General features: G+C 35.1%; 1 protein-coding gene across 2 annotated transcripts in view; it reads right to left on the reverse strand.

Moving 5' to 3' along the window:
* VPS13B (vacuolar protein sorting 13 homolog B) overlaps window positions 1-12,976 on the reverse strand; it is a 482,028-nt gene that overhangs the window by 156,942 nt on the left and 312,110 nt on the right. For both annotated transcript variants that reach the window (XM_074898647.1, XM_074898646.1), the window contains exons 31-33: window positions 11,960-12,163; window positions 3,079-3,205; window positions 1,250-1,393 (exon numbers count right to left, since the gene is read on the reverse strand). In XM_074898647.1, the coding sequence (XP_074754748.1) occupies window positions 1,250-1,393; window positions 3,079-3,205; window positions 11,960-12,163 (475 nt within the window). The remainder of the gene's footprint in view (window positions 1-1,249; window positions 1,394-3,078; window positions 3,206-11,959; window positions 12,164-12,976) is intronic.

The raw sequence follows: 12,976 nt of genomic DNA on the forward strand, positions 1-12,976 counted from the left end.
AACAGCCATTCCAGTGAAATTAGTGCCCTGTCACATATTAACTTCTACTGTCTTAAAGATGCTGTCAGCCTGACTAGATTCCTGGTTTTGAAGATAAGAGATATATATTTTTTAATTAGGGCAAAGGTGTCACTTTCATTTCTATATTTTTGTATTAACCCAGAAGATTAATAATTTAAACTTGCAAGTCTGTCACAGTTAGTGACTGGTCATCACTGTAAACTGAGGTATTAACTTCCAGAAATAAAGAAGAATGACAAAATTGAGATGGTTGAATACTATAAGATTCCAGAAAAAAAGGGAGATTAATTGTTCAGAAGGTGAAAGACCCTTCAAGACGTACCTATCACTATTCTTACTGAAGAAGTATGAAAATATTCAGAGGTGGATTGAATCTTAGGGACCTGAGTGAAGACAGTTAATGTGAGTAGTGGATAACAGGCACAGAGAGTGTAGTTTCTGGCTTTAGTGAAGCACAGTGTAGCATGTGAACTCATCATAAGATGCCAAAGTCTCAATAAAAGTTTATGTTAAATGCCAAATAACCTTGAAAACCTACTTCAAAATTGATTTCCTTCATAATTTACTGTACAGGTTTAACCCCTGCCGGGATCGGAGAGCATGTTGCTGTTGCCCCTCCCACACCCGCGGCCGGTCGGGCTGGAAGTTAGGCACAGACCCGGGCTAAAGTAACAAGGAATTTAATACAGCAGAGTGATAGAACAATCTGAACAACAACAGTAGCAATGATAATAACAATAAACAGCAATAACAGTGAACAAGACAAAAGATATACAGAGAAAAACCGCTAGATGATAAAGAAGCAAGCCTGCCGCGTGTATGGCAACCCCCAAAACCAGAAGCGAAAGTAAAAAGGCTCCGCCCCTGGACCTGACGTCAGCATGGTATGAATAACCCGGCTGGAGATCCCTTCCCCCTCTCTCTCTGCTGGGGAAAAACTTGACTCTATCCTAGCTGAACCAGGACATTTACATAAGATAATTTCTCCTCATACATAAGATGTTGCAGAACCACCGTAGTCTAATTTACTGAATAATATTCTTGTTGAAATAACACTCATCCTATTGTTAGAACAAAATTAGAAAGCATTTTAAAGCTGACCAAACAATAAAACCCCATGTATTTAATTTACTTACTTAATTTTGTCTAGATGATGCAAATACCTGATCAGAGCTACAGTACTCTCAAAAAAAACAGCTAAACAGCTGCAAAACAGGGAAAAACCTACCTCAGTGGTGCTACTGGAAGGTTCCAGTCCAACCATATTGGCTTGTACCAGCTGCTGAAGAAGTTGTACTTGAGCCACATTGAGGAAGAAATCCAGGTTTGTTGTCACATTCACCTCCAAAGAATGACCACACACCAAAATTTCCTGTGGAGAAGTTAAAGAAAATACTAGATAACAGCCACTGGGGAAATAAATTTCAGCTTCTATATAACTGTATTGTGATTCTAGTCAATGCTTCAACATTGTATATAGTATTAATACAGTCTTTTTAGGAGAAAGTGGTGTCTCAGACTTCTAAACAAGGATGTGGCTTATTCTTTGCTTTGCTTTCAACAGCATAACTATTAAGACAAATTTTTCAAGAAAAGCATCTCATGTGAGGTCTTGTTACCATCTCTTGGTAGTATCAAACAGTGGACTGTCAGATTATGTTTTTTATTTCCTTGGCAATGACTCCAATTCTCCTTTCTTTCCAAGAAAAGGATGTAATTGTTTGGGGGTTTTTTTTCATAAACAAACTCTGCTTGATTTATAATGAAATCATGTGTTGGAACTCACTGATAACCACCCTAATTGGTTTCTCTTTGCCTCTAAACCATTGTTAATGCCTTGGCAAAGTTAGCTGGATGGCCACTGTTCTACTGGTGTTACCTAGCACAAAAAAAAGCTTTTCACCACTGTTGGCAAATGATGAAGAGATGAAAAACAGAATCAATGCAGAAGTGTTGCTTAAAAAGTAGAAGTACTGCCCCTTCTCATGAAAAGGCTGCACAGTGTTCAAGTTCTTCATAATCTAAACTAGATCTCTCCCTTCATCAGGGATCATCAATCTAGGCAATAGATAACAAGAATAATTTATGTACAGAAAACACTGAAATTCTTGAACATAAGTATTAGTAAAGCTCAGATTTTTTTTAGGAACTTCTACACATCTTAGCCAACCCTAAGCTCTCTATTTCTTTTTTTACATTAAATAATTTTATATCTGCCCTTTTGATGACCCTTTATGCAAAATATTAAGCTCTCAATTTTTTCTTTCTATACCCATTGGCTATTATCTTCCAAAAATGTACACCTACTGCATGTTGCAATACACACCTAATACCGTTTATGGTCCTGTACCAGTTTTGCTTTTCCCAGAAGGTAGCTGTTATGAGAAATATCCCTTGTGAGCTGACAAAAACTTTCTGGTATTTCTCATTCTTAAAATGTTTTAAATTCTTGAGCTACAAACTAATACCAAAAAGTGAGCCAATAACTTTTGTGTGTAACATACTTCACAGACTAATCATTAACAAGCTGACCCAGAGACTGGTAAATGTGTTTGCGAAATCTGGAGTACCTTGAAGAACCCACAGTAATGGCTGGGGAACGGACACTTTGTGCCAATCTGTGGGCTTGAAAATCTGGCTAAAAGAACTCAGCTCAGCTTTCTTCTTACAGATAATATATAGATTGCATTTTCAGGCTTCTTTATGAGAAGCTTGTGAATACAATGTTTTGTAATGTTGTACTATAGCACCTCTTCTCAACACTTTTCCATCACAGATCTTTTTAAAATATTGCTGAAAGTCGTTAAAGAATTCCCATTTAGTGAATTGCAAACAGGCTTATTTACCTCTAGACAGGCTGCCTTTAATATCGAATGCTATACACAAATCCTTTCTCCAGCAGAGAAATAATATTTTGGCTAGTGACTAAAACTTTGGGTTTTTTTCAGCTGGTGATCTCTGTATTTGAAAACACACCTGGACACTTCAAATGGTGGAAGAGTAAAATATCAAGATTATTGACCTATTATGCTATTTCTGTTAACATTTTATACTAACCTCTGGGTGCAAATTCTCTGTAGCATCAATTTTTGTAAAAATAATAGCAGGAGCTGCAGTTATTCGAACTGTGAAATCTGTTAAAATTGGAGTTAAAATTGCTCTCCTTTCCTGATGCCGCCTTATGCTAAAAAAAAAAAAAAAAAAGAAAAAAGAAACAAAAGAAGAGAGAAAAAAGATGAAATTACATTTGAGGGCCAAAACTTCTCATAGTCTTCTTTACATTCAGTATGTTGCACAAAACTGCTTCAATATCAGTTTAGCATTTGATTGCTACCTCAAGAAGCATTAAATATCATCATTACATATCATGTTAATTCCAATCCTGAAGGCAGAATTCTACCTTCATTTAACAGAAAATGTATGTGTAAGTATTTGATTCTTCAACCCATCTGCAGGTAGACAAGTTTGACATTGCTTCTTCTATTGTTTAACAAACTATACAAAATCATTTGAAGAAAGATACAAATTTCATTATCAGTATTTTTCAAACTTGACTGTGGATGCCCTTTACTTTATGAATAGCTATCCTGAAGCCTGCATAATATTTGAATTAATGCATTAAAACTCTGTGGTGAAAAAATTCTGCACAAAACAACTGACACAAAAATCAAAAACATAAATTAAATGAGAATATTTCATGAAACTCTATGGCTCGTACATTAAATTTATAGCAACTATTACCCAAGATGTTTAAGATGCCTTGAAAATGGAGGGATGTCAGTCTTTCTTCATTGCTTCTGTCACTGGTTTTTCTTAGTTGGTACCTTTTCCTCTAAATATCAATGTTTGCTTGCCAAGGATATTTGTGCCATTAAACTTGATAATTACATTTGTTTTCCAGCTGGATGATTAGTTGGTTGTTTTTTGTTGGTTTGTTTTTTGTTTTTTTTCTTTAACCATAAACTAAGCCTAAAGGCACAACTCTGATATAGATGGATCACTAATAGTTTATGACAACATATTCCAAATAGCCAGAATCTTCTGGGTCAGGTCAAATAAACTAATGCCACAAAATGCCATCTGAGAGCCTCTGATCAGGGAAAAAAAAAAAATGTAATGACATCAAGATGGTGTTCAGCCCCTAAAAGAGAATACAGTTCAAATTGCTTGGAAAACCCTGCCCATCAAGATAGGTTTTTTTGATGGTTCTTTTTATCTATCATAATTTACAGCAATGCTCAATACCTGCATATCACCAAGGAGAACACTAAAAATCATCAAAAAGTTATTGGTCCAAGCCAAGTTCTCCTATACTTACTCAACGGAAAATTATCAAATGTGAAATAATGCAAGTTAAAAGTATATAATGAATTATGCAACTATCTAGCATGATATGAAAGCAAAGACCAAACTACACTGCCATACAGAATAAGAAAATAGATCTATGCAGAACTCTTAAGGTATATCTCCATGTCAGTTAGGTATCCCTGTATTACCTTTAATCTTGCCATCTCCAGTAATGGAGATGAGGCAGTTTGGACATCAGTATAGACTGCACAGGTGATCCAGACACACAAACTATGCAATTAGACATTTAGTCCTTACCATCATCTAGAGTTACCCATGTTAATGCCATTAAACAATATGGTTGTACGCCTATCTATGAAGAAACCTCTGGATTGAATATGGAATATGTAATTAAATCTCTTGATTAAGAAGAGGTCTTGATATACACACTCTAGTAAAGGTGGTGGTTCTGAAATGGATTCTGTTGGAAAGCAAACAATCTGAAATGCTGATGTTTTGTAGGCCAAGGCTTAGGCCAAAAAGAAATTAAGTAGATATCATAATGTTACTGTAACTCAGTCAACTTCAAACGATTCAAAATCCATAGATGACAATTTACTGCTTAGACTGTTTTGATTTCGGTGCTTCAAATTCTACTAAATATTTGCTTAAGTGTCCTCAAAACATGTAGAAAGCATGGTGACCTGTAAGGGAATATAGACTGTCAGATGTGAGTAGTCCTTAGAGCTTTTAAATTTATCTAGGGCAACACTATCCAGAAGTTAACAGAAGATGCCACAGAACATAGAGGTAGTATTTACTGAGTACAAGTCTAATAAATTTTTGCTTCAAATGACCTTTACAAACACTACTGAGCAGGCTGCACACTACCATACATATGCAGTATACTTAAGAGCAACCCAATTAGTGAGTGTGAGAAAACTACCATCTTAATTCAAACCTTTAACATTTTGGTCAGCTGTAGCTCTGCTGATCACTAATGATGGTTTTTAAAACAAGATTAGTCTAATTAGATCCCCAAATTCAAAAGCAGACCCATTCACAGTTAGTGTACATCTTCAACTGAGAAAATGGTCTTAGATTTTGCCAGTTCTACAAATGCTTCTCCCCCTGCCATCACCTTCATTTTAAACTTAAAACAGATGACATTCTGCCCAATTCCTATTTCCCCTTCTCAACAGAATGAGAAAGAAATGCCTTTGTTTTTGGAGAAAATGAAAGAGCTAAGTAATAGAACAACTCTATGAAAGAACATACAGCTATACATCAGAAAACTTCCACTTGAAGGGGCATAAAAATGCTAGTAAGTATGATATTAATATATGAAACAGCCATAAAAGCAAGTTATTTGTTGAACCCCAAACCCACAACTGGCTCTCTTCAATCATTGTTCAAATTATTTTCCCATTTCTTAATGTTCAAATGTTATTCTATTAGATACCCAGTACACTGCTTCTTAAAGGACTTTTTTGGTAATATAGATTGACTGCTAATTTATTTTATTTGAAATCATCCTTACATGGTATCCCTGTCCTCCTCTATTTACTACTTTCCACATTTCTAGTTGGTGAATTTGAAGCTCAGCCAAATCAAGTATTAGCAAAATAATTGTAAGTACAAACAGAAGGCAAACAGAGCACAGTAAATAATGGAGGGAGAGGATATGAGAAAGAGCACAATAGGAACAAAGAAACAAATTCCACTTTGAATTATTAAGTCTTCCACACTGCACCTAAGTGCACCGTTAACTTAACACAGGTGTACGCCACATGAGCTTATGAAAAAACTTGATTGTGAAGAGCGTAATGATGGCTCTATGTCTGCAGCACATTCATTCCATGGTTCATTTATGCATCTGTTATATATTTGTCTTGGAAAAAAAAACAGAAAAGCTTTTAGAGATGTTAAAGCAGTTGATCATCTACACTTAAAAGTACAGCACATTTGAAAGACCATATGCTAACGCAAAGCAACAAGGCAGCAAAGCAGTTGTGATAAGGCCTGAAGGTGCCTTTTACTCAGTGCTTAATTTGGGCTGTATCTGCATGATAACATGAACTTTGGTTATGGACTAAAGATCCAAACTGTAAAATCACAAGATGAAAATGGTCTCTGTCCTCAGAGGCTTACAATTTAAGTGCAAGAAGAAACACACCTGCAGATAGGGAAGTAAAAGGAAACAACTAACAGCACTATAGGTAATGATATCCATACAGTGGCAACCTGGAAGCTGGCTTATGCGTTTTGATATTACAGTATAATAGAAATGAATTCTTTTGGAAGGACTTGGAAGAAGACATTGTAATAACTTTGTGAATGTTCACAGGAAATGCCTTTATAACATGTAAGTTAGCCTAGGAGTGAGCAAGAAAGTGCTTCTTTGAAAACTAAATGCGGCAGCCCTGGTAGCTGATATGATGAGCTCTGATGAGCAATTAGTGTAGATGCGTCAAGGTAAATGAAAGAAGACATGTAAGGGAAAACAGATAGACAGAGGAATCTGGAAGTACCTTGAAAGCAAAGACATCTCCAGTGATTAATATGACAAAAAATGTGGGAAGGAGGAAAAAAAAAATTGAAGAACAGAGTTTTGTAATCAAAGCAACATTTGATTACATCAAATCAAATCATCAGTATTCGATTACATCCACTCAGAAGTACACTGAATTTATACAAGGAGGAAAGACTGCCAAAGAGATGATGTTGCACTCATTAAGGAGGTGTGATGATGTGAGACTGGATAAGCTGTGAAAACGCACAAGAAGGACTGTAACTTGGCCTTCTTATGTGGAAAAAACTAATTGAAACAAACAGAAAATACTGGCCAGTAAAAGGGAAACGTAACCTAGATGTGAAACTTGGAAATGTTTGCCTTATTCTTAATTATACGTTTTTTCTTAATAATACCTTACTGAATCTAGACTTTGAGCCCTTATATAGTTAAATATATAGGTCAGGAAGAAATTCATATACATTCAGTACACGAATGACAATCAAGAGCTCATTTATGCCATGTAAATTTACTATCTACAGAGAGATGAATCCTCACAAAGAATTCTGTCTTGAAAAACCAAAAAAGCCAAGTACTAAAATGAAATAGGCCACTCAAATAGTGTTCTCTAGTAGTGTGAGGCACACAAAACCAAAGATGTCACATTGGTTAGCATGATAGTTTAAGACTTATGACAGATTTTTCTCTTGCAGGTTTCCCATGTAGTTGTATAAACCAGTTAATCCCTGATCCACAAATGTGTTAGGATATCTACTGACATCATCATGCCTCTGACCACCATCTCCCAGTGGACAGAACAGTTCACATCCTTTCAGCTCTCTGAGGTGTTGCATTGACACATTGTGAGACAGTGAAATAGCATAGCAACATTTTGAGGACTACCTAATGACCCAAATTAGACAATGAAGAAACATACACCATCTGGCTGTACAGCATTACTATTATTATATAATTATGGCTCACTAAAGCCAATTTTAATCTTAATAAGAATGCCGTGCAAGACTACTTTGCGGTGGATTAATAAAGAAAACACTCCATCTTATTGAGTAAGGCTTTGTACAGTATGACAAGTACGACTTCAGGTACAATAAACACAGCAACTGAAATACAGGACTGAGTATAAATGTACTGCATTTTATTTCAAAAGATTCACAGGGAATGCCTCTAATTCCCTACACATGGATCTACAGATCACTTTTTTCTGGTATTCCTTATTTGAACTTCTCAAACTGCACTTCAGGTTTCCAAAAAAGCCTGACAATGAAAACTATTTGAAGAAAAATCTGCAGGAACCCTTTCTTGGGATCCTTGCAAAGAAATAGTGGTATTTTGTTCGGATTTGTACAACAGATAATTGGCTCCCTGATATATTCAATGCGAGTTGCAGAGAGCTGTTCCAGATGGTGATATGCCAAGGACAAAACTGTAATGCAGTATATTGCCACACTCAATTCATTACCACACAGAGAAGTAATGCTTTTAAGCTCAATTAATTTTTTTTTTCTAAACAGAGTTTATTCAGGCTGCAGGAAGTAGAAGTTGCTGCTGGGAGCTGTAGAAGGATTGCATAGGGACGGGGGCGAGGCCTCAAGAGAGGATATATTTCTTTATTTCCTTCAGGGCTATTTTTTTTTCCATTGAGCGGAGGGAGAGGGAGGAGAACTGCAAGCTGAAAAAGCAGTTTTCAATCAAGAAAACTTCTTTTGGTTAAGTACTCCCAGTTCCCCACATGCTGTTTGGTAAAGGGAATAAATGTGGACAGGTTTCATTTGTACATAACCTTATTAGAACTGTCTGACTGTTTCCAGTATTCTCTTTATATATTACACCATTAGGGAGCTTTTAATAACATCTACAGTGAAGTATAAACATTTCATAATGGAAGGAGTTATGATCCCTGATCCTCAATACAGCACAGCATTTGGATGTTTTTTTCTGAGACAGAATCCACACTACCAGAGTGCTCCAGTTCTCCCATCCTTCTTGAAGTGACCTGTGGAGGCACAGGAAGCATCACACCAGCACTTCACAATAGGCCTTCTTGAAGAATTTTACACTAAAAACCTTGAAATAGTCAACACATATCAAAGCAAGACTGCTTGCTTTCCTAATTACAATGTAAAAGTTTTTTAAAAAATCAAACCAATGAGATATTAAATATTAGAAATACTGAACTCCAGAAAAAGTGGAGGGAAAATCTGAAGGATTGACTTTCTGTGTAGAGATTGTTAAAGTATTTAAATGATAAATTATGTCAAAATCTTTCAAATATTTGTTTGCATGATATCCATAGATCTTACATTTAAAATTATTTGGTTTTCATGCAGATTTTGAAAACAAGGCCAAATTTCAACCAACTAGACTAAGTTACAATATAAACTATTCAGAATTTTTGCACCTTTAATTTATTTTAAAAAATACAATGATGTTTTTAGAAATGGGAATGGAAAAAAAGTGGCTGGTATCTATGCTGAAATTTTCTGTAAAGTAACTGTAGGAAATACTTGGCTGTAGGCTGGATTCTATACTACACCACATAGCACCTAAGAATTAAAAAAATGAAGGAAACATCTCAAAAAATAATCTTAAAACCCAGTGAACCTAATAAACCCTAACACTGGGTCTAAACCATAAGTAAAAACAAATAGAAGTATATTAAAACCAAACAAAGAAATTAACCCTAAAATAACTCAGTAAAACCCATTCATTATTTTCCAGGTTAAACATGTCTAAGAAACTTAAAGAATTAAAGAAAAAACGGTATCACAAACACGTCAAAGAATAAAGCTTCTGTGGTAGTTGCAGGAAATCTTAAGATAAACTTCACCCTGAAAACACTAAGTACCATGTAAAACACCATACAGACACCCTCTTGGTGCATGCTGGAAATATCTCAGTGGATGGTAGAGTTCAGTGCAGGTTCTTCCAATTCTCAGCACACCACTTCCACAGATCATAAAATAAACCCAGATGCAGAAAAACTGACTGCCAACTAAAAAGCAAAAATGTGAACGTCCTGAAAAAGAGCTGTAGTAAATGTGTAAAATTTGAAGCCAAAAGGACAAGAAAACATTCATACCAACTTCCTCTTTAAATAAATTCAAGCTGGAATTAAAATACTATATTGCATGCCTGACAGGAAAAGCTAATGTATTTAATTACAACTGATTTAAATTAAAACCCAAGTAGAAGTTTCATTCTAAAGCAACTTCAAACCAGATATACTTATTTGTCAAATATATTCTAATAAAATTTTGTTTTGAAAGTCTGCTGAGAAAAAGAAGAATGTCTAAGCAGTTATAAAAAAACCCAGTTAACTCAGATGATCTGTAATAGCTGCATCCCTTATTCTTATCTTAACAGCTTTTCAGGAATCCCACCAAATTTCCTATCCAAATATATATATGTATCCGATTTTGCTATTCAAATTATCAAAGGGTGATGGCAATATGATTTCAGTCACCAATGGGAGGGAAAAGGAAAGCCAATTCTTCCGTGGCCGTTTTTGCTGTGTTAGCTTAACTTGCGATTGACCAGAAGTCCTTTGGTGATTAATGCCATTTTGTCTTTCAAGAAAGTCAGTGGCCCTACATTGTTTTGTGAGAAAGAACTTCATGGGCAACTTGTCCAACATCAAGGCCCAACCAGAAGGTTATACACATTTTTTCCAAGGCTAAGAATGCAAAAGAAAAATTGTCTTTGTAATTATATTACTTTAAAAAAAAAAAAAGTTGTTAAAAGTCAGGAAAGAACTAGGTGATCTTATAAATGAAGGACAGATACTGTGCTTAAATTTTTATCTGTACTCCTGTCACTCCTTGTGGTTTTGTCATTAATTTGGTTAGAACTGCTTTTCCTGCCCTCTATTTTTCAATGATAAACTGGAATTTATTCTTAATCACATCTTTTCCCTGCACGCACTCCTCCAGAGTGAGCTTACTTGCTCTCTCGGTCTTTCATCAATACATCATTTACAAAGCTTGAGTCTGCGTGCCATCCTCACATAGCTTCTTTTGCTATAGCTTGTCTCACTTTAAGAGAAATCTCTGAAAAAAATCTCATCTGCCCTTTGTTTGAAAATTAAGCCAGCAACAGTTCAATTTTTGTCTGTTATTCTATACCACTTTTAGGAACTCATCTCTCAATCAGATAGGAATCTTATCTTAGGAACCATAAAACTATGCGTGCATTTCATAAAAATTGGGATTGTTTTTGCATGAATTAGATATTAAGGATTTAAAATGAAAATAAATAAATGTGTGGGCAACCAGGCATTTTTTAGCAGAAATGCTTCTAAATCCACAAAATGACTTTTGAAAGCTTGTTCTTGGCCATCAGACCTTATTCTTGTCAGTTTGAAAAGAGAACTCTGACTTCTACACAGTCTATAAAAATTTAGTTTTAAATCACCTGCATGATTTTTTATGTATAAAGTATATTAATACTAAAATTAGAATTTCAAATTTTTACACATTACAGATTTTAAAACCCTATTTTATATTTGAAAATTTTAAAATTTAAAGTAGCCGACAAGTGCATGCATGCTTTATCTTTCAACCATGTTTAACTAGAGGACAGGGCTTTGCGTGTGCTATCATGCAATACACAATAAGGGAGACTAAGTTGAACTATCTCATTCTCAAAATTAATCTGGTTTTAGTTACAGAAGTGCAGAAACCAGTTCAGTACCAATAGGAAATGTTCTACTTTATCCTCCTCTACTTTAGAAACGTCTAAGCTGGTTTTACTCAAGCTTTGTAAAAATACAAACAAAAGAAGTTTAAAAAAATCAAAACAAAACACAGAAAAAACAAAACCAAAACCTCCCATTGCTTGAAGACTGAGAAGCTGAAGCCCTCAGGAGTTATTTTATGAGCATACCGTAAGCCACTCAGAAGAGCTTATAATGGAAACTAGACAGTAACTACAGTGTAACAATAATACAACAATTAATAGTAATATGCATTTCAAATCCATCATCCAAAACTCCATGGAAATGTGGTTGTAATGTAAAGCAAAAACAATACAAAATTATTTGATTCAGATATACTGTGAATGATATCTGCAGTGTTTGTGCTATGTAATTCTACAAGAGAATAAGTTAAAAAAATTTCCTACCTACTGGCCATGTTCCATTCAAGTGCTGGATTTTGAGAATTTCTTTCATTCTCTGTCAAAACCCCTCCTTTTCCATTTTCCTTCTCGGGTTTCAACTGATTCCAATGAGCAGTACCAATGTTTATAGATTGAAGATCTATTTGATATTGTCTGTCTTCAACCTCTGATCCAGGGTCTCGAAGTATTCCTAGATTCAGTGCTCTCCTGTAATGCCAAAGGAAATAAAACAAAAAAATCAGCAACAAAGGTCAAAATCAGACCAATTCAGTATTCATTAAGATACAAAACTAAGAAAATTAAGGTATCAATTTTGCCATTCTTGATTACAGCTAAGCATTATGTTAAGTTCAGACCTTCAGAAGTATCCAGCTGCCTCTTTCCTATGGAATTCAATGGGAGATAAGCAAATAAATATATTCCAAAATTTAGCCAGATCCACCAAAGGTGATGTGAGATCGATCCATTGACTTCAGTGCACTTTCTATCAGGTCCATATGAGCAGCCTTATGGGGATGCAGGACTAATTCATAGCTACTCAATAGATAAAGGATGTCACATGGAAGTCCTCCAAAAGAACATCTACGCATCAATATTACGAACAACTTTATTGTGAGACAATTGTTCCATGGTTCAAATATATCAAATAACAAAAATTTTAACAAAATTTTATAACAAAAATTATGATGGAAAAACAAAAGATGATGGAAAAACAATTCAATATTTTTAACATAAAATTTCAGTATAATGCTTTGTTACTAATTTTGACAAGTGAGAAAAAGCATTTTTGAGTGAACCACATTATTTGTGGATTCTGCTAAATTCTGCTGCATTAGATTTTATGAAGTATTTCAATCTTTGGCGGAGCTTGTGAAACAGTCACATCCAACTTCAACAAAACATTCAAGAGCTATTGGATGAGTGGAAGCTACTGAGACCATGCAGATTATCCAGTGACCAGTATCAGATGAGTCTCCTACTACCATTTGTCTTCTGCCAATGAGCATTAGTAAATCTTCC

The sequence above is a fragment of the Athene noctua genome, chromosome 2 (genome assembly GCF_965140245.1).
Source record: "Athene noctua chromosome 2, bAthNoc1.hap1.1, whole genome shotgun sequence".
In the NCBI taxonomy this organism is placed as follows: Eukaryota; Metazoa; Chordata; class Aves; order Strigiformes; family Strigidae; genus Athene; species Athene noctua.